At 35.6% G+C, this 22,602-nt stretch overlaps 1 protein-coding gene across 2 annotated transcripts in view; it reads right to left on the bottom strand.

Moving 5' to 3' along the window:
• The window catches only part of BRD1 (bromodomain containing 1), a 50,469-nt gene extending 30,449 nt beyond the window's left edge, over nt 1-20,020 (bottom strand). For both annotated transcript variants that reach the window (XM_009999450.1, XM_009999449.1), the window contains exons 1-5: nt 18,638-20,020; nt 8,844-9,000; nt 4,571-4,702; nt 2,147-2,275; nt 745-1,057 (exon numbers count right to left, since the gene is read on the bottom strand). In XM_009999450.1, the coding sequence (XP_009997752.1) occupies nt 745-1,057; nt 2,147-2,275; nt 4,571-4,702; nt 8,844-9,000; nt 18,638-20,004 (2,098 nt within the window). In that variant the 5' untranslated portion in view covers nt 20,005-20,020. The remainder of the gene's footprint in view (nt 1-744; nt 1,058-2,146; nt 2,276-4,570; nt 4,703-8,843; nt 9,001-18,637) is intronic.
• Nucleotides 20,021-22,602: the final 2,582 nt, after the last annotated feature.

Genomic DNA, 22,602 nt, shown 5'->3' with positions numbered 1-22,602 from the left:
AATAGGAGGAAAAAATAAATAAATCACTTGCCAGAACAAAAAAAATCAGAAAAATATACTTAAGATTACAGTCTTAGTAGCTTCACCCTTACCAGTGAAGAAATGTTGAAACAAATTCCTACTATATAATTACTATTCCTCTCGATCAGCATATTGCTCAAGAAAACTAAGTAGCAAAGCAAAGAAATAAATGGTCAGAAGGAAGACGGATTTAATCCTTCCCACTATAATAGATTATAATCTTCTTGTCAAAGAGTAGGCAAGAACAGATTATACAAGAAAGGTGTTATTCTCTTTTAGGGCCAAAACCTCAGAAAACATATATGTATGCCAAAACAAGTAATCTGAATTCCAAGTATTACAAACATGCTTGATTTTTTTAATTCAGTAGGTTATTTAAGAATGTGCTTACATTTATGTACATTGCTGGTAATTTTCCATGACAAGCATTTACAACAATGGGCAAGCAAACACTCAATTTAGAAACCTTTTCAGGTGTCTCATTAAATTAAGCTCTGAAATTGATAAAATCAGAATCTGGATAAAATTGCTTTCTAGTGACAGATGTAGTAGAATTGCAACACTTGAATCTTTCAAGCAGTGTTTTTAATGGGGGTGGGAGAAGTGAAAATCTTGTCAGCAAACTGACAGCAACAATCTTATAACATCTGTAAGAAATGTACACACTGTGTGTAATGAAAAATGCAACTTTAAAAAATAATTTAAAAAACCAAAACATCTTACCATCTTCCCAAGAGAAAGGCTGCGGTGACTCAAGTTTAGGCCGTTCAGGTAAGTGCATTCCAGTTTCATTATTATAACCAATTCCTTCAGCATCTCGCCTAGCTTGCCTGAGAACTACACCTCCTTGATCTCTTAACCGCACTGCAGCTCTATAGAATATTGTATCTTTTGCATTGTACTTCATACAGTTATCTATGATGAGATTGAAGTCTTCTTCAAACTCACTGAGGTTTTTATAGCCTTGAGCATCTAACCGTTTTCGCATGGTAGAGAAATCCATAGGATGTTTAATATGATCCAAGTAGTCTGGAACCTTTGAATAAACATTTAAAACACAAATAGGCAAAATTATCTTATTGCAGACAAAGTAACATTAGCTATTAATTGAACCACATTTTTAACTGTTTTGTAACACCTCAAATAAAAAACTTCAAAATGTCACTTCAAATTGCACATCTTGATATTGCAAACGTTTGCACACCAACAGAAGTTTACAAAATTCTGCGTCTTAGGAAACAAGTTAGAGCTGTACTAACAGATGCTGAAACTATGTTTACAGAATTTTGTATTTTCATGTACTTATTATATATATCCATTAATGCATATGCATAACTATAAATGTCAGTATTTATACATACGTAATATATAAACACGTGTATGTAGTATATGCACACATACATATACACATACAGTTTATATAGACTTGTACACGTGTTACTTATACACAGGTATAAATGTGGTCCATATATACATAAAGATGCATATACACTCTAGTATCCCAGTGCATGAAAAGGAATTTCACCTGCAATTAAGGTGATAGCGTCCACATTTCCGTTTTTTGCTTTATCAAATAATCTTATTGTGAAAGACCAATATGTACTCATATTATTCCTTGCAAGTATTTCCCAGAAATTATTTTGGTATATCAAAGAATCATAGAATCTTAGGGGCTGGAAGGGGCCTCAAAAGATCATCTAGTCCCAACCCCCCTGCCAGCACAGGGTCACCTAGAGTACATCACACAGGAACTTGTCCAGGCAGGTTTTGAATGTCTCCAGAAAAGGAGACTCCACAACCTCTCTGAGCAGCCTGTTCCAGTGCTCTGTCACTCTCACAGGAAAGAAGTTCTTCCTGATATTCATACGGAACCTCCTATGCTCCAGTTTGCATCCATTGCCCCTTGTCCTGTCACTGTACATCACTGAAAAAATCAATGTTTATGTTTATGTACATAAACAGACTTCCACAACAGTAAGTGATCACTCAATGTAAATTATCAGAATAATTAGAGATGAAAAGGTAACACTGCGTGCACCCCAGCTCTGCGTGCAAGGGTTTGTTTTTTGCAATTAAGTGCCACCAAGTCATACTTAAACATAAGGAAATACAGCTTAAAACACACCTCTTTAAGATTCACTGGCTGAGCAAATATACGAGCAGAATCCTTTTCCTGCAGCTGATCCAGAACTGATCGCAGAAGTACAGTGAATGGAGTAAGCTGAAGTTCCATGGCAACCTGCTCAATCTTGACCTAAAGAAGTAATTTTCCAATTGAACACTTTTCATTATGATACCCTTAAAATTACTTTGAAGCAACAGTAATGTACTTCAGATGTTAAATAAAATATAAATATATTCAAGTAAGTTAGTTCAATGCTTCTTTCAATATAATCAGTTGGCATTTGTCTGACATTCATTTTCAGCTGATAACTATAAGAAAAAAAACTCTCAGCCCATCACTGTAGAGTCAGCTTCAACTCCAGCTTCTCAGAACTCAAAACTGTATTTTATCCATAAATTAATTTTGCTTCATTTTAAAACTGTGTTACTCTTTGAAAATATGTTACATAAGAACAGCTTCATATTTTGCCACCAATTTGAAAGGACAAGAATTCAACAGTAATGTGTTTACAATTAAATTTTAGTTGTATCACCATGTTCAAAGTGTAGACAATCTGATGAACATTTACATGCTACAAGATCAAAACAAACACTAATTATAAAAGACAATGTATGTAAATTCCAATAATAGAATTTTTAAAACCAGAAATCAATATTCTTAAATACTTGATCATCCTTCACAATTTTAATTATTTTTTTTATAATATATAACTCCTCTATCGTTATATTTTCAGGCAATTTTAAAGAGTTATCAACATTGAAATAGTCTTGTTATGGAAAAATTCTTTACGACACATTAATGGTGTGTGTATATACCATGTAATATAAACATTTAAACAAAGCATACATTAACACACACATATAAAACACATTCATAAACAATTATACCTAATAAGCGTGTAGAGCGAGTGACTGGTGAATGTACAGAAAAGATGCATGGAATTCCAGAAAGCACTCAAGAATGACAAACTCTATTAGCTCGCAATGAACCGAATACTGTTTTTATAAATAAGGATAACTAAAGGCTCATAAGTGCAAATATTTTGCTTTCACAGTTTTCATATAAAATGTTAATGCTCTTCTTCTAGCAATGTTGACTTTAAATGTCATAGGACCTGGACATGGATGCTTTTTTTTTTTTAATTTCTGGTGACAGAAGAAGTACTACTCAGTATAGGTACATGTATCGGGAAAACCTGAAGAGATGAGATTTCCTACAGTTCTTCAGAAAGCAATTTCTCTGCAAGTCTAACAGTATGGCTTCTTAAATAATTTCTTCATGCCAACTCGCACAGCACAGGCAACAAACAGGAGGAACTAGAAGCCACGGCACTGCTGAAAAGTTACGACCTAGCTGCCACTACTCAGACTTTGTGGGATGAATCCCGTAACTGGTGTGTTTCTATCAATGGCTGCAGGCTGTTCAGAAGAGGCAGACAAGGAAGAAGGGTTGTCTTCTGCATCAAGAAATGGATAGTGTGAGGAACTGTCTCTGAAGAATAGCCACAAGCAGGCTGAAAGCTTATGGGTAAGAACTATAGATGGAGGCAAAAAAGGAAACCTCATGGTTGGTGTCTACTATAGGCTACCTCATCAACATCTGTTGAGGAAGCTTTCTTACTCCAGCTACCTCAAGATTATCCTAAAAGCTATGCTAAGGCACATGGAGGACCGGGAGGTGATTTGAAACAGCCAGCATAGCTTCACCAATGGCAAGTCCTGCCTGACCAACCTAGTGGCCTTCTATGACGGAGTGACTACATCAATCAAGAATGGAAGAGCTACATATGCAATCTATCTGGACTTCTGTAAGGCCTTTGACAAAGTCCTCCACAACACCCTTCTCTCTAAATTGGAGAGGGGTTTGATGGGTGGACTGTTTGGTGGATGAAGAACTGGATGGATGGTCACATCCAGAGAGTAGTGGTCAATGGCTCACTCAATGTCCAGATGGAGATCAGCAACAAGTGGTGTCCCTCACGGGGACCAGTACTCCTAAATACCTTTATCAATGACAAAGACTGGGATTGAGTGGACCCACAGCAAGTTTGCAGATGCAGGAGTGACTTTTTAAAATAAAAGAGGGTAGATTTCTACTAGATACAAGGGTGGTGCTGAAACAGGTTGCCCAGAGAGGTGGTAGATGTCCCATCTCTGGGAACAGTCATGGTCAGCTTAGACAAGGCTCTGAGTAACCTGATCTAGTTGAAGATGTCCCTCGTCACTGCTGGGGGACTGGACTAATGACCTTTCAAGGTCCCATCAGAACCCAAACCGAGTGCATGCATGCACATATGTTTTTTGATCCTACATGAGGATTAAAAGACAAACACTGAAGTTTTTTTAAAGCAAAAATTGTGAGAGAATACTTTATACAATTGTTCCTTCAGAAAAGCTTCACCAAATTAAAAGATATTCCACTTACCTGTTCTCTTTTTAATTTTTCACGCTTACGTATAAGTTCAATCAATAAACGCGCTCTTTCAAGATCATGACGCAACCGTTGCCAATACTTCAGTTTTTCTTTTAAGGCCTGCATTTCTTCATCATCTTCTCTCTAGGAAAGAAAAAAATCAAAAGGTCTTCATCTCTTTTTTACAAGCTAATTTTATGCAATTACTTATTTACTTGAGAGGAGAAACTACCATCTTATCACAGTTATAGTACTTGATCCTAAACTTCATACTGAAACAAAACAAAACCTCTGGTCAGGGTATCTTCTAGAATTTCTCAACCATCCAGCAAAAAACAAAATCAATCTTCTGGTAAAGGCTACTGACACCAGAAAAAGCAATACAGCTAACAGAAACCCAGCAGAATAACAAGCTGCAAAACAAGATTTGGTATTTTCACATCAAAATGCAAGCCAGGTGAGCAGCATCAGCTGCTGCTGAAACTCAACCCTTGTAGAAACAAATTCTTGCTGTGCTCAACACCGTCCACCTCCCTTGCACTCCACAGAATTAGTACACGCTTCTAACAGAACAAAATCATTATCACTTCTGAGGACAGGAGATGAAAAAGGACTTCTGAAGACAGTTTAATAATTAATACAGTAACTTCAAATGGTACTGCAAATGGGTAATGCAGTAATACAACCTTTCAGTGAATGGATGAAAGAACTTAAATTCACACATTTTTAGAAAGAAGTAGTGCTTAAAACACTTGCAATATTTAGTTTTATTTGTATATATAGGAAAAAGAGCCTTGTTTGTTTTTACTATTTTTCATAAGAAAATGAAGGATACTGAAATACTATCTATAGCATTCAAATGGTATTGGCAATTCATCAGAAACAAGGCCATTAAAAAGTCCTGCTATTAAGTACCAAGTAAATAAAAGAAACATCTGCTTTGACAAATTACACTTAAAATTAGTATTTTATAAAAACAATCTCATAAAGATAAAAAATTATGTATGCTTGCCTGTAAATAGCATTGTCTTACACACCTGACAAGTAATGAGTGTGTGTGTTTGTTTTTCTTTAAACTAAAAAAACACACAAATATTCTAAGGTGTAAAAAACGGAAGTCAGAGGAATAAAGAAAACTGACCAAGCAAATGAGCAATAACCAGCAGTATAAATTGTTAATACTCAAAAGTCCTCCTTAACAGAAGGATAATTTAGAAATATCTTAGGTTCTCTAAAGGAAGATTGAGGAATTTTTCAGAGAAGGTTCTTAAAACAGAATTGCAAAAACTGGCAGTTTAAAAAAAATATCTAATTGATTTGTGACTGCTACAGTTCCATGTCTATTTTATTGCTTTATACACTTTGTAAAAGTAAAGACAAGTAACTGTGAAAGGTATGAAGTTTTATTCAAGTGTCTGACTTCACTGAAATTGAAAACCTTTAACTATAAATTATCTCTGCATTACAATACAGCAATCTGGAAACAAAAAAATTGTTCCTCTTTTCAAACAAAGAAAGAAAAGATCTAAAAACTGTAGATAGATACTTCTAGCTCCCTTTTCTAATGAGTATTACTACTGATAATTATAATTTCTTTTAAGGAGTCAGGTCTTGACTTAGACATATAATGATTTAACTGCTCGGGGTCAGAATAGTACAAAGTAAATTCTGACAGAACAAATATTAATATGCACATTTAAAATTCCTTAAATTTTTCGAAGTCTCACTGAATTAGAAAGTCTACACTGCCACTAATTGCTGTTGTCCTACACTCAGAGTATAGTTCCTATGTGTGAAAAACCAGCCTATTACGTGACACAGCTATACAATTTTTTGTAGTTTCACTGTTTTTCACGACCAAAATAAAGCTGTTGCTCTTGCTAAAAGTAGAAGGCTTGCCCTTGCTTTGCTTGCAACCATTTGGAGTCTGTCTGCTCTTTTGCTCTATGTAATAGCATAGTTCATGAAACTGGAGAACGGATTCTGCTGAAAGCCAAGTCAACAAAACCATACTAGTTTAGGGTGGGTCAGGAAATGTATATACAGAAGAAAAAAAAAACAATGTTACTTTGTTACACCAGGTTTTGTGATATTTCAATCTTTAAAAAAAATTAAAATAAATTCTTGTAGTTGAATCAGTTGTTTGACCACTTGCATTCCATAAAAAAGGCAGGTAGAGGTAAATCTGTACATGTGACCCCAAAAATGAAAAGCACCTTGTTTGCTTCTTTTTTGCACACATATCCCCCTGCTTTTGAAGGTGACCGCAGCTTGAGAATTAATAGCAAGTCTACAATTTTTTTTACACTTCTCTGCAAAGTAACATTGGCAGACATGGTTAGAACAGCTAACAAACTCCCATTACCCTAACCTATTTATGACCTGACACAGAGCATATCCATTATTTAGATTAAAAGATCCAGGTAAGCTCAAAATAGCAGGATGTGATAGTTTCCAATATCTAAGCAGTAAAAACTGGGATAAAAAGAGTTATTTACAAATTTCTACTTTTTAAAAGCCTTCTGACAAGCACAGCTTCTGGTAAAGAGTTCTTCTTCCAAATCTTTCTTTCTGTAGCAAAGCCAGAAAGTTTCTTCTGGCTGACAATGTGAAAATTTAGAAAATCATGCTGGTATTTTCTGATGTACTTAGTTCCTGTGGAACACCGAGTATTATCTAGAAAAGCTGAAACTGACACATTTATTAGTATTGTGGGAAGAGGGAAATGCTTTTAAGTCTACAAATAGAACAGGCATCAACTGGTCTTCAGCTTCAGCTCTCATTGTTAAGTATGTTTCCAGTCTGTGCATACTATCAGGAATACTGCCAGTGTATACCAACAGATCACTCCTTAGGCTAGATGTGGATACACAGGGACAGCCAAACAGAAGTAGAATTATAGCAGTGAAATCGGATCTGGATCAATAAAATTGGTTTAAAAACTTTTACTGCCACTTTTATGCCAATCAGTTAAAACCAATTGGTGTTTGCAATTTGTGTTCTCACTGAAATCTTCAGTGCAGACATGACCTTAGTCACCAACACCTTCTACTATCTCCAAAAAGCAGTTTTCAACCAACCTCACCACAGCAGCAACAGGCGCCCACACTTGTTTCATATCTTATCTGTATTCAAGCATTCTTTACAGAAAAAAACTAAAATAATGGGGATGTAAATTTAATAGAGTATTTCAAAGACCCTTCTTGAATTTCTAAGTAGAAAATGAAGTGTCAGTACCAAGCACTCTTTCAGAGGGTTCCTTGTAGCATATAACCCAAGACTTTCTTGTCTGGTTTAGAACTGTTAGTTGATACATCATCACCTTCAAAATTGTATCATAACTGAGCTCTGAAACGTGCTCACTAGGAAGTAATTTTAAATCATGAACACCTCCCCTTCTGCCAAATTTATTATAGTGTAGACATTATAGAGGAATCAAAATCACTATACATCTTGAAAAAAAAAGTCAAAGTTTTGGTTCCGCACCAATTTTTTTTCAGTAATAATAACAACAAAGAAAAATTTCCTCTGAATCTTTACTTCATCAGTGCTTATGTTCCTTTGATTGACTGAAAACCTATGTTTTAACCTCTCACATAAAATAATCTTAAAAGAATTTTCCCATCTAGACCTACATGAAAATAATAGTCACATATAACTCAAGTATTTTGAAGGTATTCTTAAAATAGCTTTACTTCAGTAAAGTCTTCATTATGGTTTGTCTTTGGTATTGGAGTAATGAAGATGACTAATGATTCAAATGCAGTTATGACTGCTCTAATAGGCATTATAAATTCATGTTGAAGATGCTATGGAGAAGACAATGTCATACAAAAGACACTTGTTATGTATGCACTGAAAAACACTTCCTAAACACTTTTCATTTAATGTTCTACTTTGCTTTAAACTTTTCTTTCGATTAATTTAAAATAAAATTTATTTTTTATCTTACTAACTCATATCACACAAAGAAACGTGTTCCCAAACCACAATACAACACAACAGACAATGGTATAAAATAGTTTTGGTCACATTATTTTTGTGAAAAAAAATCTTTAAAATAAAATAAAATTTTTAAAAGTTATAATTTCCCTCACACACACTCATAAATTAAAAAGTATTTGATAATTCTTGATTTCCAATACAGATCTTATTACTCCAGTATAAGGTAAAGAATTTACTCTGTCCTGAATAACAGGAAGTTTTTTCTCCATGCTATGTTCCCCGGTTTATTTCTCACTCTATAGAGCATTTCTGATTTCTTAATAAGAAGTGTGTCACATACCTGTTGTGTGTTTCTTTGTGACTGTAAACTCGACTGCAGCCTTCTCAACAGAGGAACACCATTCCTAGACAGTCTTTTAAGCAACCAGTAACTGTGCACTCGTTCAACAAATTGCTTCTTCCGCTGAATGGCCACCTGATTCATAATCTTATTTAATCTAAAATATGGAAAAACTTACATTGAATATTTCATAGCAAAGCATAAAACATATTTGGCTATGGAAGTTAAGCATCAGATATATAAAAATGTGTAACATAACAGCAGTGATCACCATATTACTGATTTCTTTTGATGGCATCTCTTTCAGTACAATTACTTCTGAGTAGTAAATTACAATGAAATGCATCCGCTTGACACTAGTCTACCACATACATTAAGATACTTTATAAAGCTGCACAGTATCACTTTTTTCATTATCATTATCCCAAAAGCAATCACAGATTAGGGCTTAGAATAAAGCATGTGCATTTCAGAAAAAAATCCTATTGCAAATTAAATAAAAATATAAAACTTAAATTCCTACAGAAGTTTTCATATAATTTGCTGCAATCTATATTCAAACTTTTTTAACATAAAAACATGCAACAAAAAGCTGGCATAACTAATTTACTAATTTTAAAATTTTTGTAAATGAAGTGAACAAACAATGTAAAAAAGAAGAACACTTGATTTTATCCCACACATAAGATGAAAATACCCTCATAGAAAAGATGCAAGAGAGAATGATACAAACAGTAAAGGAAAATATGTTGACTAAATAAACAGTAATTTCTCCAAACTTATTTTTTAACAGAGGCAAATACTCTTTACATATACTTTGTTTACCAGTACTCTAGGAAAGTGCTATATGGACACCACAGGCTCCAACCTCAACCCTATTTTTTAAAGGATAGGTTAAAATGCTCAAGTCTCACAAACATATCACTAACCTCTCAAAACTTACATTCAAAAAAAGGTTTATCTGAAACAGATCTTCAACTCTCTGTGCCTATGGTATCTTGAAATTATGATAGAAAATAAAATTTAAAAAGTTAACAGGTATAGAACACAAAGGTTTTCTTTGTATGATATTGCAGGGATTTGTTACTGGTGGCAGCCTTTGCAAAATTAGCAAAATATGCCCCAAGGCTCCAACCACCTATATTGTATGGGGCATTGTTCACTGGTCTGGGGCAGGGGTGAGCTGGAGAGAAAGAAAAGGATTTCCCTGAGCTAGATGAAAAACAGAGTTACAGGAAGGATAATATAAACTAACAGAAATCTGTTAATTCTTCACTCAGTAATTACTACCCATAGCAAAACTCTACAACAGATAGTAGCAGAATTATCAGATTCTTCAATAAAATTACCAAAAGAGGAAAAACTAAATTCAAGACGAGTCTGATCTGTAGAGCACTACCCTGCAGCACTCAACTAAAAATAATGAACATATACACGTATTAGTATTTTTCTGTCTACCCTTTTATTAGGAATAAGATTCTCAGGCGACAGAAGAAAAATAGTTATATATCTAAATAAAATTTAAAGCTATAATTGTTAACAGCTGGGAAACCTGGATTATCTTTTTCTGCAAGACATGCAAGTGGGTCTACCCTAAGTTCACCAAAGGTCTTCTATCCCTGGCTGTTTTTTGTAGGCTGTACAGAAAGTAAGGCTCCATATATCTGCTCAATGCTATGCTAACTGTAGCTACAGAGCTTTCAGTCATCACAGCTTTAGGCAAAACAAACACAGTGCCATCACGTCCTTTTTTTCCTCCAGTGACATTCCTTTTCAATTAATAACTAAGCCAGTTAGACATTCCTGAAAAACTGTAGCTGAACTTAAAGCTTAGAAAGTCTGCAGACGGATTTCGGACTGTCTTGCAAGTCTTTCACTGAAGGGAAGAGGCAGGGTCCACAAAGACTTACTCAATGCAGAACAGACCTTGATGTGACCATTTTAAACTCCAAACACAACACAATTACAATTAATTCTAGAATGCAATAAAAATAAAATAATTACTTTCAATTCTCTCTTGGAAACAGCAAAACCTACTGCACTGAGTCAAACAAAGCACAGCCAAATATATATCCATTTGGAAAGGCCAACGAATCATAACTTAACATGAAGAAAGGTGCCTTGGCGTCACGCCCATCAGATGTGGCAAGACTAAGCAATCATCTTTAATTATAGCTTTAAGTATATTTGCTCACTCATATAACAAACCATTCCATTCATACATAATTACAATAAAGTGCTAGAATAAGCATACGAAAGATGTTCACAGAAGATACTCTCCAGCTTTCAAAATAAAAATAAACAGAAGGCAAAGTGTGGTGCAGAAACCACCTAACAAGGGGTAGGAATCTACTGCTCTCTGCCTTCCCTCCAAATAAAACCCAACAAATGCTGACTCTTCATATTTCATTTAGGCACCAGAGTTCAGAAGTGGCAATATACCATCAATCACCTCTTAACTTCTCAAAATAGACATCAGAGTCTGTAGGGCCTCCATACTCTGATCTTACTGATACAACAAGGATGCTTTATTTTCTGTCAGACCCTAAAAAACCCACTAACTCTTTGATCATCTTTTTGCTCAGTTGTACACTTCCAGATATTTTTACTCTCTGAAACACTTTAGATTTTGACAACACAAGACAATACAACCATTTTGGGAAAGTTAAGACACAACTTTGTCCACTGTTACAAAACACTAGAAGTAGCACAGACTGGCTATTTTTTTTGAAGCTCCCACACTTGATAGTACTACCATATTGGGAAAGAGGTTCTCACTCATAAAGATTTATTCAGCCACAGCGAAGCTGAAAACAGGCATGAAATAAGGCACAAAGGTATGCACAAGTCTTGAACTTTTTGCCACCAAAACTTGAAGTAAATTTGTAAATGTTGAAACTAATTTTTCAAACTAGTTATTATGGAGTTCTCTGAGGTCTTAGCAGAGTTTGCTGCACATTACACTTCATGTTTTTCAAGAGAGAGATGCAATTAAAAACAAAAAAACCAATAAGGAGTTTTTTTAAAAAGTATGTATTTGAGGCAGGTAAAGGAGAGCTGTTTGTTTTCAAATACTACCTGCAGTTCTCAGCCTGAAACCATAGTTTAGGCTGAACTGTAAATTACGGCATCAAAAATACGCTGCATTTACAACAGCAATAGAAGGATGAGGGAAGCAAACTAGCTTTTTTCGAAAAAGCAAGACAGACTCAAATAATTTAATTTAGGATGAAAGTTAATATACAACAGCTTTGGCAAGAAATTGCCATCAGCTGCTCTACACTAACCTCTTCCTCACATGGAGAGACTTGATGGATAACCTACCCTGCAAAAAATGATACTCTTAATGCACTGCTCAAAGCATTCAGAGAAAGCTTAGTGTTACTCAGTTCCGTGTTTCCTCATCTTTTGGATAAATGCATAAAATAATTTTGGCAACATAAGAGATGTGCTCTCGCCATATTAACAATCTCACAGCTTCCTTCTTCCTATTCATGGCTGCCTTCCTCTCCTAGTTTCAGTTAAATGTCACTGTAGCAACTATGGCAACTGGTTACAAGAAATAGTGAAAACAGTATTTTTGGTGACTAATCATGCGGCAGTTTAACGTACAAAAGCCAACAAGAGATAATCAGTCACTTTTCTATTATTAGTCATCACTAACCATTCCACAGACCACACATGATTTTTAACTCCACAGATATCATTCTACTATTATATGTAGGACTCTATATCATCTTACGTTTTTGAAATATAAACGAGAACATTTCCTTAAAACAAGCATATGATTTTGCCAGTATTTCTATAGTAATTCAGGTAGAAGGAACTTAATATGAAAATCTATAAGATTAAGTAAGACTAAATGCTCATTAAAGCAAATACATTTTTAAACATTAAATAAACTTGTAATTACTATACTTCCCTGAACTTCCAGTTTAATCCATAAGTTATTTTGTATTTTCCTTTATCCAACACAGCTGTATTTAAGGTACATACAGAAGACTAGCTAAATTAAATTATACTCTGTGAAATTTAATTTAGTATAATTAAAAAAAAACAGTTTCTCCTCACCTACGGTAACATCCAGAAACAACCAAATGATGTTCCATGCTACTGTGCAAATAAAATACCCCTATTTTCCAAAACAACTTTTCTTGGACAAGAAAGTAGGACATTGAACTTAAAGAGTTCAGAAAAAGCTATGTTATTTCAGATAATTCTCCATTAGTTACACAGGTAACTTTGCTGCATTCTAACAATTAAATATGTGATCTTCCAAACACTTGGAAAAGGAAAAAAAACAAAACTGTAAAAAAAAAATAAATATCCTACCTGTCACACTGGAAAACCTTGTTCCAGAAAAAACCTTCTTCTGAGAAAAATCGCATACATAATTTACTTCTGCCACTTCCTATACATAATATTGAGTCACAACTTCTCATTTAAATTAATCAAAATATTTTTCTGTGTTTCTTTTTTCTGTAGTAGTCATAACTATACAACACATGGTTTTGAAATCTAATCTCAAATGGCTAAATTCACATCAGCAGAAGATAGTATTAATCTAAAATAATATTTTTATCTATAATAAATATCAGTATTTATATACTAATTTCTGTGCACTCTGTAACTTGACTATTGAATAAAAAGACAGTTCTTCAGATAACACAACCTGAAAGTCATGTTTCTGATTGGCACTTAAAAGGTGAAATACTAATTGTCACCAAATGAAATCTAATGGAAGTTTGTGTAACTGCTGAAACTCGGAAGTATAGAAGCATAAACACACAAACTTTGATCTTCAAGCCTGCATGATAACATATATAATCATTGTGGACCAAAACCCTTAGAGGACACACAGAGTACTGACATCTTGCAGAAATATCAAACACATTAATTTCTGTTTTAAGCTTCTTTGCCCTACACATGGAAAAATCAGAAGACGGAAAAAAAAAGAAAGAAAAAATAGAGAAGAAAAAAAAGAAGGAAAAAAAAAGAAGGAAGTTATGTACAACTTATTCCTATGTTAATTCTGCAAAAAGAGCATATTTAAATGTAAGATACAACTTCCATCCTCTGAAATTTTAGCTGGGGGATCACCCCTCAGACACTAATCAACATGTGGCTTTTAATACCAGTTATACAAGCATCTTCCCCATTATTTTTACTTCAAATTAAAATCCATTTTTACAAGCTATTCAGTCACACTTTCTCCAACACATAAATTAATTCTTATTTATGAACCAACACGAGGCAAGACAAACAGGCTTGAAAATAAAGCTCCAAGTTAATTTATTTTTTAAAAAATACCAGAGGCAAAGCTAGTAAGCACTGTTGCAGCTGTTTTCTTGATTTAGGCAAAATTACTTTTTTATTTAAGCAAAAAAATCAGGATGGCATCAGCAGTAGTTTCCGTATTTATCAGAAAGGTTTTGAGCTTGGTCAATCTTAAACAAAACGCCAGTGGACGACTACTGCCAGCATCCCCCCCTTCCACTTCAACAAGGTGACTCCCTCATCTAATTACTAGGAACAACCATAAGGCACATATCTACATCATGCTCTCCTGTAATTAAGTAGATACTTGCACGTGACTTTGTGTAAGTATACACAGAAGTATATTCCAGGATAAACAGCTACCAGACGTTAGTCAGAATTCATTCGGCTTTCATTTTTCTTACAACATTGGCTCTACTAGTATTCTCAGTGGCTTTTTTATGCTGAATTCTAAGCAGCATTTTTATTATTTTCCCTGACTTTAAAACTTTCTGAAGGTATTAAAAAAACCATTAAAACAAATCCCCAAAAGTAACCCACAAGCCACATATATGATTAAGAAGCATCATCTCTGAATGTAGACTAACAGTGTCAAAGGTCAATGTGCCTTTCTGCTTATATTGTGTTTCCTCACTTCCTGATCAATTTTTTTCTGTCCATAATGAGAGACAATAAAAATTTCTGTGTAGAGATACCACCACTACATTTAACTACCAAGTAAAAAAGTTAAGGACAGTTCAAATGGATAAATTATAAAACAAAAGTAAATGCTGGCTCTGTCTTGAGACATAGAGTAACATACAGACATACAGAAATCCAGTTTTACTACCAGGAGCAATATGCTTTCTAATAAAAGCGAAGGTCAACATAGAAGGATCAGTTAATATCCAGAACATAAACATTTCCAAAGACAGCTGAAAATATTTTTTTAAGACTCTCAGCAATTTTTGCTCTCAGTTATCTTCCTGCTACTTAGTGACTTTCCCAAGAATCTTTTGATTCTTTCAATAATATGAGGCAACACAACTGATACACACAACATGAAAAATTCATTATTTTTCACTCTCTGTGTAAAAAGTACATTTCAAATACCTTCTTAATTTCAGACATTACACACATACCATGGAGAAACTGAAACTAAAGATGAAAGCAAATATTTATATTCTTTAAAATATCTGCTTCCGCTTAATAGAGCAATACTTGCATGAAGGGTATTTTAGTATAACAGATTAAACATACACTAAGATACAGTGTAATCTTTAATATTTTCATTCACATTCAATTGCCTCCCAGGTATATAGCCAAAATACCCTAGTTTTGCAACATTTTAAAGGAACATGAATATTGATACTGGCTTTGCTTTTCACAAAGCAAATTAATTTCAAATGTCTCTTTCAATACACAAGATCAGAAGGCTACACCAGAACATTGGTATTTGTACTAAAGAATCAGGCACTCAGAAGTTGGATAAACCAGATAGATTTCACAGCTAAAACCATAACCATTCTGTTTTGTGTATATTCTACTCACTGGATACGGCAGCTGTTACAAGGACAAGGATGAGCAGCAACAGAAGGAGAGAAAAAATATATTTACAAGAAATGAAGCAGAAAGTCAGTACAAGACAATTAAATAGACAAGAAGCTAACTTTAGATTGTCGAATCAGCCCTAGAAGTTTTTTTCTTCTTAACTTGGAAATGCTGGACCTGCAATCTAAATAAAATACTTTTACTATTTTATTAGGAAAAAAAATAAATCATTTATCTACAAGGTGAAATCAACCATCACACATCATCAGTGAAGAATGAACACTGAAAGAGCAAATTCACCACTGTCTTCAGACAAACTAGCTAGCGGCAGTGGGTTCTGGCTATCATTTGCCAACCAGTGAAGTTACCGACTGTCTCTTCCACACAGAGGTAGAGATCGAGGGAGTGTCCTTCCCCGCTTGCCCCTCCACATTAACACAGCTGCCCTCTGACACTTCCCAGAAACATGTGACTTTCAGTATAAGCACATTTCTGCTTTACAAAAAAACACCAAAACCCACAAAAGAACTGATGAATGTCAGCAGCACAACATAAGCAACAATCTTCAACAGTTTCCTATTTAAAGAAAAAACTGAATGTCATTTCCCAGTAAAGAGGTAACACACTTCTGTAGCCTTATGCAAATCACACATGCATCAGAGATTGCCTGGGGGTCGCATATACAAGTGCTGAGCAAGTTACTAAAAAGTCAGCACTAACAGCACTGAAAACTGAAGTCATCTCAAGGCTCTAGCATAGCCTACTGCACCTTTGGAAGTGGATACTTAGGGAAAACAAGCATTCATCTCCTGTTATCAATAGTTAAAAACTTCTGATCCTACACTCTTCAACCAGTATTTCAGAGATGATAGTCTGAGAGGCCATGAAATTAGATTACAAATGTCTTACAGAATCACATAATGTAATTTAACACCAAAAGCTTGGAGTATAACATCTGTGTAAGAAATTCTGGTAACTGAAAAGTGTACAGCTCAACACATAATTCAAGGCAGTAGCAGAGAAACCTGACCTACAGATAAGCTGATACAGAAATTCATGAGCTTCAGAAAGTTTTTGTAGAAATTATGTATGTCGGTTTCCACCATTTAGCAAAAATACCATTTTACCAAACAAATCGTAACAGAAAACACTGAAATCAATCGGGTGTTTGTAAACACCATACAGGAGCTAAAGGTTGTTTGTCAAAATCAGTCAGTAAGTACTTGTATTAACAAAACGTATTACAGGGAAAGGACTGCAATGTCAACACATGTATTTATTTAGATTTATTTCACTATCCTTAATTGTCCATTACCTGAGACTTGGGAGTCAGCTTTCAAAACAAGATGGCTTATTTGATGGCTTATTTTTATCATTTTAAGAGCCTTCACTGTCTGAGCATTTGGTCCTGTCACAATACAATGAATCTGCACACAAAAGCTGTGCCTGTTCTGAGAAACTGTCCAAACTACTCTTCTTAAATCAGTAAGTAATTAATTCAAGGGGTAAACAAACATATTGCTGTTGTAAAAGCTAGAACAAAAAACAAATACCCCAGAAAGACGAACTTTGGTTTAGTCCCAATAGTCCAATTTTGAATTTCTCAGTATATTATGTCTCAAATGTTCAGCAAAGCCAAGTCTCTATCTTTCTACCACAGAGCCTTCTGTCATTTTTCAAATCCCAGAAAGAAATTATTTCCACTGCTGGAATGCATTATAGTTCGTTTAGCTGAAAGAAATCTGAAAAGAGATTATACCATTCTAAGCTAGCTGGAGCTCATGCTGAGGTTTTCAACTCCTGAAATAAAAATATTTTTAAAAATCAATTTTGTTCCAATTCTATTATTATTTATGAAAACATCACTTCAAATATCCCTGCTTTCTGAAGCATTACTTCACTAGCCTCAACAGATCTAGAGCCATCTGCCAGACTCTTGATCACCACTGTTAAAATACAAAAATTTGGCATGTAAAACATAAACAGTAATTTCAGTTCTGGTGTTCATGCTTTTTATCTGCATTCACATAAGAACAGCTCCAGCAAGAACTGCAAAAAGCACACTTAATATCAAAATCAGCTTAAACTTACAAATGTATAGTACTTTAAAAAGTATACATTTGCAAGCAAAGACAAAATTAGGATTAAAATTCCTTGTCACATGCACTATTTTTTTTTTCAAACATTTCACTAAAGTTCTAGGACAGATATTTGATAGCATCATTGAACAGGAAAGCACATTTATTTCATGTTCCATGACTAAGAATACATTAACCAACTAACTTATCATCACTTACCAACTTTCCTTAAAAAAGTCTGCAAGATATCAAATTCGTCCAAGTCTTGATAAACATAATTGAATTTACAAAAGGAAAAAGACAAACATAGGAAAAATCTCCTGAAAAGTTACTCTGCCCCACAAGCAAATTAAGCCCTGGGGGGGGTTAATGTGGAAGTTAACTCTGGAGGGTTTATTTGTACTACTCACATAGACCTTATGAGTTTATATCTAATTTAGGTGAGATGAACAAGACTGAAATCTTACATATGAAAAGGCAATTTTCAGTTTGGGGCTCTTAAATTTGGGAAAAGAAGTTCAGATTCCCAAATGATGAATACAGCTAACTTTGAGCTTGGCTGTGTTTTTCAATATAAAGGTCAACTTCATACGCTATTCTGAATTCAGTGGCTAGTTCTCCAAAGTACAGGGAATGACAGAAACTGAGCACACATGTGGTCTGACAAAAAAAAAAAAGTTTCTGAGGACAAGACAGACCACTTACTAATTTCTCTGGGGAAGTTAATACATTTTTAATGCAATTTCACAAAAATACACCGAACATAATTTACATTAATCCTCTGAGTATGGTCTTTAAGGAAAGCACGTAAGAAATGTACAGCAACTTCAAGTCAGCATCTAAAAGCATTGTTTTAATATTAAACAGATGATTAAGTAAAGGATTCTCTCACTTGGATGGTTTGCTTACCTCTGGGGAGGGATATAAGGAGCAGATACTGTTGGCATAACTGTACAAGGTTCAACCATTGTTTTCTTGGCCTTTTTGGTCTTTTTTCTGACTTTCGATGTAGACCTAGCAGTTCTGACTGATCCCTCCTTTCTACAAACACCATTTTTGAATTCAGCTTCTCCATAAATATTTAGAGGTCTCCGTGTGCAACCTGGTGGAGTATGTACATCACAATAGGCAGTCTTTTTCACAGAGAATGTCGTCCCACTGCCAGTTAGTTCTTTCACAGGTTCCATTTTCATATACAGACCAGCCTTTTGAGCACACGTCACATGGAATGCAGTATAGCAGTTTGCTTTGTGGCACTGGATACAGGCACCAACACCTTTCTGTTTACAGAGGTAGCATGTTAACTTCCATCTGGCTGGGGGAATGTTCCTGACACCATCAATCGGCTCAATAAAAACTGTATTGGCAAATCCAACTTCTGGAATCCACAAAGCACACACAACATGCCCCCAGCGATCATCATCAGTCTTTTTAAAGGCACCTCCCTTGTTTGGGCACAGCACGCAGTCTACAGGCCGAGAACGGGACTGCAGACAGTGTCTGCAGAGCCACTGGCCCTCAGGTATATATGGCACCCCATAGCATTCCTGATGTACTGCTAAATTACACATGTCACAAAACAGGATTACATTGCTGTTCTGACATTCACCATCCATGCATATACAACACACTGCATCTTCATCAATTAAAGACTGATGATCACCCTGTTTTTGATTCTCACAATAAGACTCTTTTTCAAACCTATCCATAAGGAATTCAAACATATTTTGTGAAACAACTGACACTCCATCACTTTTCCGCTTCTCATTAATTATTTCTAACCACGCATAATCTTCTTCATCCATGTCATACTCAACTTCATTATCAAGTTCTTCTGCTGACTTTTCAATGAATTTGTAATAAACTGGAGGTCTCCGAGGAGCTGAAGGAGGACTGTATTCAACAATCCGTACTTTTGGTTCTGGAAGAGGAGTTGTTGTAGCAGGTATACCATGTGAGCTTGGAAGAGCTTCATTTTTCTTTTTCACTTTGTTATTTTTATGCCGTTTGCTTCTTAGACAAACTGGTGGTCTTTCACTATTTTCTTTATTGCTGTTGCATTCGCTCATTTCCTGGGCTGTAAGATCATCTTCTAATATAATCTCTAAAGGATCAAAGATACTGATCCTATGAAGACGACCTTCAATTTCTATTTCAACCATTCTTTGAGCTTGAGCGTATGTCAAGGTTTCTCGTGTAGGAGAGTGCTTAATACTGCATGGGGAAGAAGAATGCCTTGCTGCTGATACTCGATGACATCTTCCTTTTCTCCTCATTTGGTAATGTTTACCTAAAATTAGAGCAACAGAATTAGTATTCAGTACTCCAGACATTCACACTAAAATATTAAGTTTTATTATAGGAAGAAAAAAAGAACAGTTCTATAGCCCACAACCTATCTACTCAATTAAAAAAAACCCACACAAAACAAACAAAAAACAACACTCGTCACCCTTTTTTAATAGGACTGCTCACACCCTTTACAAATTTATACTAACAATAAACAGATGTCATAAGTAACAGCTTCTCTAAATACATATGGCTATATAAAATCCTTAGTGCAAAAATCCTACAGAATAGCTACCTCTAAGACCTTTGTGTGAGGAAATAAACGTTGCAGAAGTGCCACAAAAGTAATTACACCTGTTACATTGTAAGAAAACCTTTAACACAGTATTTCCAAAGACCTCCAGAGTGACAGCAGTTTGAAATTTTTTCAACAGCTACAGATTATTTTCTCCAAATCTCCCCTCAAAAGAACCCACTCCAGCTTTCCTGTAGCCCTCTTCAGGTACTGGAAGGCTGCTGTATGGTCCCCCTGGAGCCTCCTCTTCTTCAGGCTGAACAACCACAACTCTCAGTCTGTCCTCATAGGAGAGGTACTCCAGCCATCGGATCATCTTTACAGCTTGTCTCTGGGCTCTCTCCATGAGCTCCCATGTCATTCTTACGTTAGGGGCTCCAGAACTGGACACAGTACTCTAGGAGGGTCTCACCCTCAGCCAAGTAAATGGGGAGAATCACCTCCCCTCACCTGCTGGCCACACTTCTTTTGATGCAGCTCAGGACACATTTGGCTTTCTGGGCTGCAAGTGCACATGGCCAGCTCATGCTGAACTTCTCATCCACCATCAACCCCAAATCCTTCTCGTCCAGACTGCTTTCAATCCATTCTCCCTCCAACCTGTATTTATGCTTAGGATTGCCCCAACCCAGGTGCAGGACCTTGCACCTGGCCTTGCTGAACTTAATACAGTTTGCATAAGCCCACCTCTCAAGCCTGTCAAGGTCCCTCTGGATGGCATCCCTTCCCTCCTGTGTGTCTACCTCACCACACACCTTGGTATCGTCAGGAACATTTTTAACCTTGGGGTTTTTTTCTTACGAGGTTTGAAAACATTAGAAAATGAACTGATAAGGTCAAGTTTAAAAGTTCTGTTCCCCTCCCTATTTCTAACACATAATTAATAAATAGAAAATTCAACCTCTGATACAGGAAAAAAACCCTCCTGATCTTTAATCACTTACTTAAACTATTAATAGGGCACCACCATTTCAATGCAGTACTCCAAGTCAGCACTGTGTATTATTAGTTAAAATAACACAACCAGTGTTAGTATATATTGCCAAAATAGCAGAGAAATGTAGACATCGAAACACAATTAAAGACTAGTGCATCTATTTCAGGAAGAAAAAGTACTGGAACAATTATATAAACTATCCCATGTAAACTATGCCTTTTACGTGAACACTAAATAATTTAAACACCTAGCATTAAACCTAGTATTCTTGTTAGGGTGTGAACTGCTCTCACAAACTGACCTGTTTTTTCCCCACCTAAGCTGTTTTTTTAATTCATGCGAGAATCGTGTTCCGCATAGATCTGACTATTACACAAATAATCCTTAACTCTTATTACTTGCTTTTTATAGCACAAGAACAGACAACAGTCAGTGTTTTAGTATGACAGACTTCTGATCTGCCCTATATAAACAACATATGAAAAAGGCTCCACGTTCAGAAGAAATATTTAATAATTATGTAAACCAACATAGGATTAAATCATACTGATTTCTCAACTGAAGAAAAAGTTTAAACGACTGATACTGCTACAGAAAGTCCAATAACTAGAACAAAGGCATACTGATAATGTAATTGAAATGAGAAGTCTGAAAAAGAGTGAACTAGGTTTCCATTCAGTATCAGCAGAGATACCACACTACTAGCAAAATTAAATTAATTTAAGGTACTTCTGTTAGTATCTTCCTGCCTCTTACAAAAACTCAAAAGACTTCAGGAGATAAACCAGAGAAGTTATCAACAGATTTCATCTCTTGGAATTACATCAGCGGCTTGGAAAGAAAGTCACCAACAGACGCTTTACCTCACCACAGCAAAAGCAGATGAAGAGAGCTGTTTGCATGGAATGTCCGGTATGAGGAAAAATACACTTTTAATCAATGTACAGGATCGCTAAAACTAACCGGAAAAGTATACTTTTTGATTGCAAATTCCTTTTACAATCGCTGTCCTAGTTATCTTCCTCCTTTTCAACTAAATTGTCTTTGGTCCCTGGATCCCCGGCTCAATGGAAAAGGGAATTCCATTCTCAATGGACACTTTCATGCAGACCATTAAAAAGAGAAAGACCCAGGAATGCTCTTTAGTCCTACACAATGCGGGATGGTAAGCAAACAGCGCTTACACGCATACGGGGCGGGCACCACCCACAAATTCAGCTGCTGAGCAGGAGCAACCCCTCAGGGAATGCAAAGAACCAGGGCCCAGCCAAGCGGCCCGCAGACGGCAAAGCGACGCGGGATCACCAGAGTCACTCTCCCCGGAGCCGCCGGAAGACCCGCCGCCCTCCCCTC

This window comes from Chaetura pelagica, unplaced genomic scaffold (assembly GCF_000747805.2).
Source record: "Chaetura pelagica isolate M959 unplaced genomic scaffold, ChaPel_1.0 scaffold15, whole genome shotgun sequence".
Classification (NCBI taxonomy): domain Eukaryota; kingdom Metazoa; phylum Chordata; class Aves; order Apodiformes; family Apodidae; genus Chaetura; species Chaetura pelagica.
This window is presented reverse-complemented; position numbering and strand designations above follow the sequence as displayed.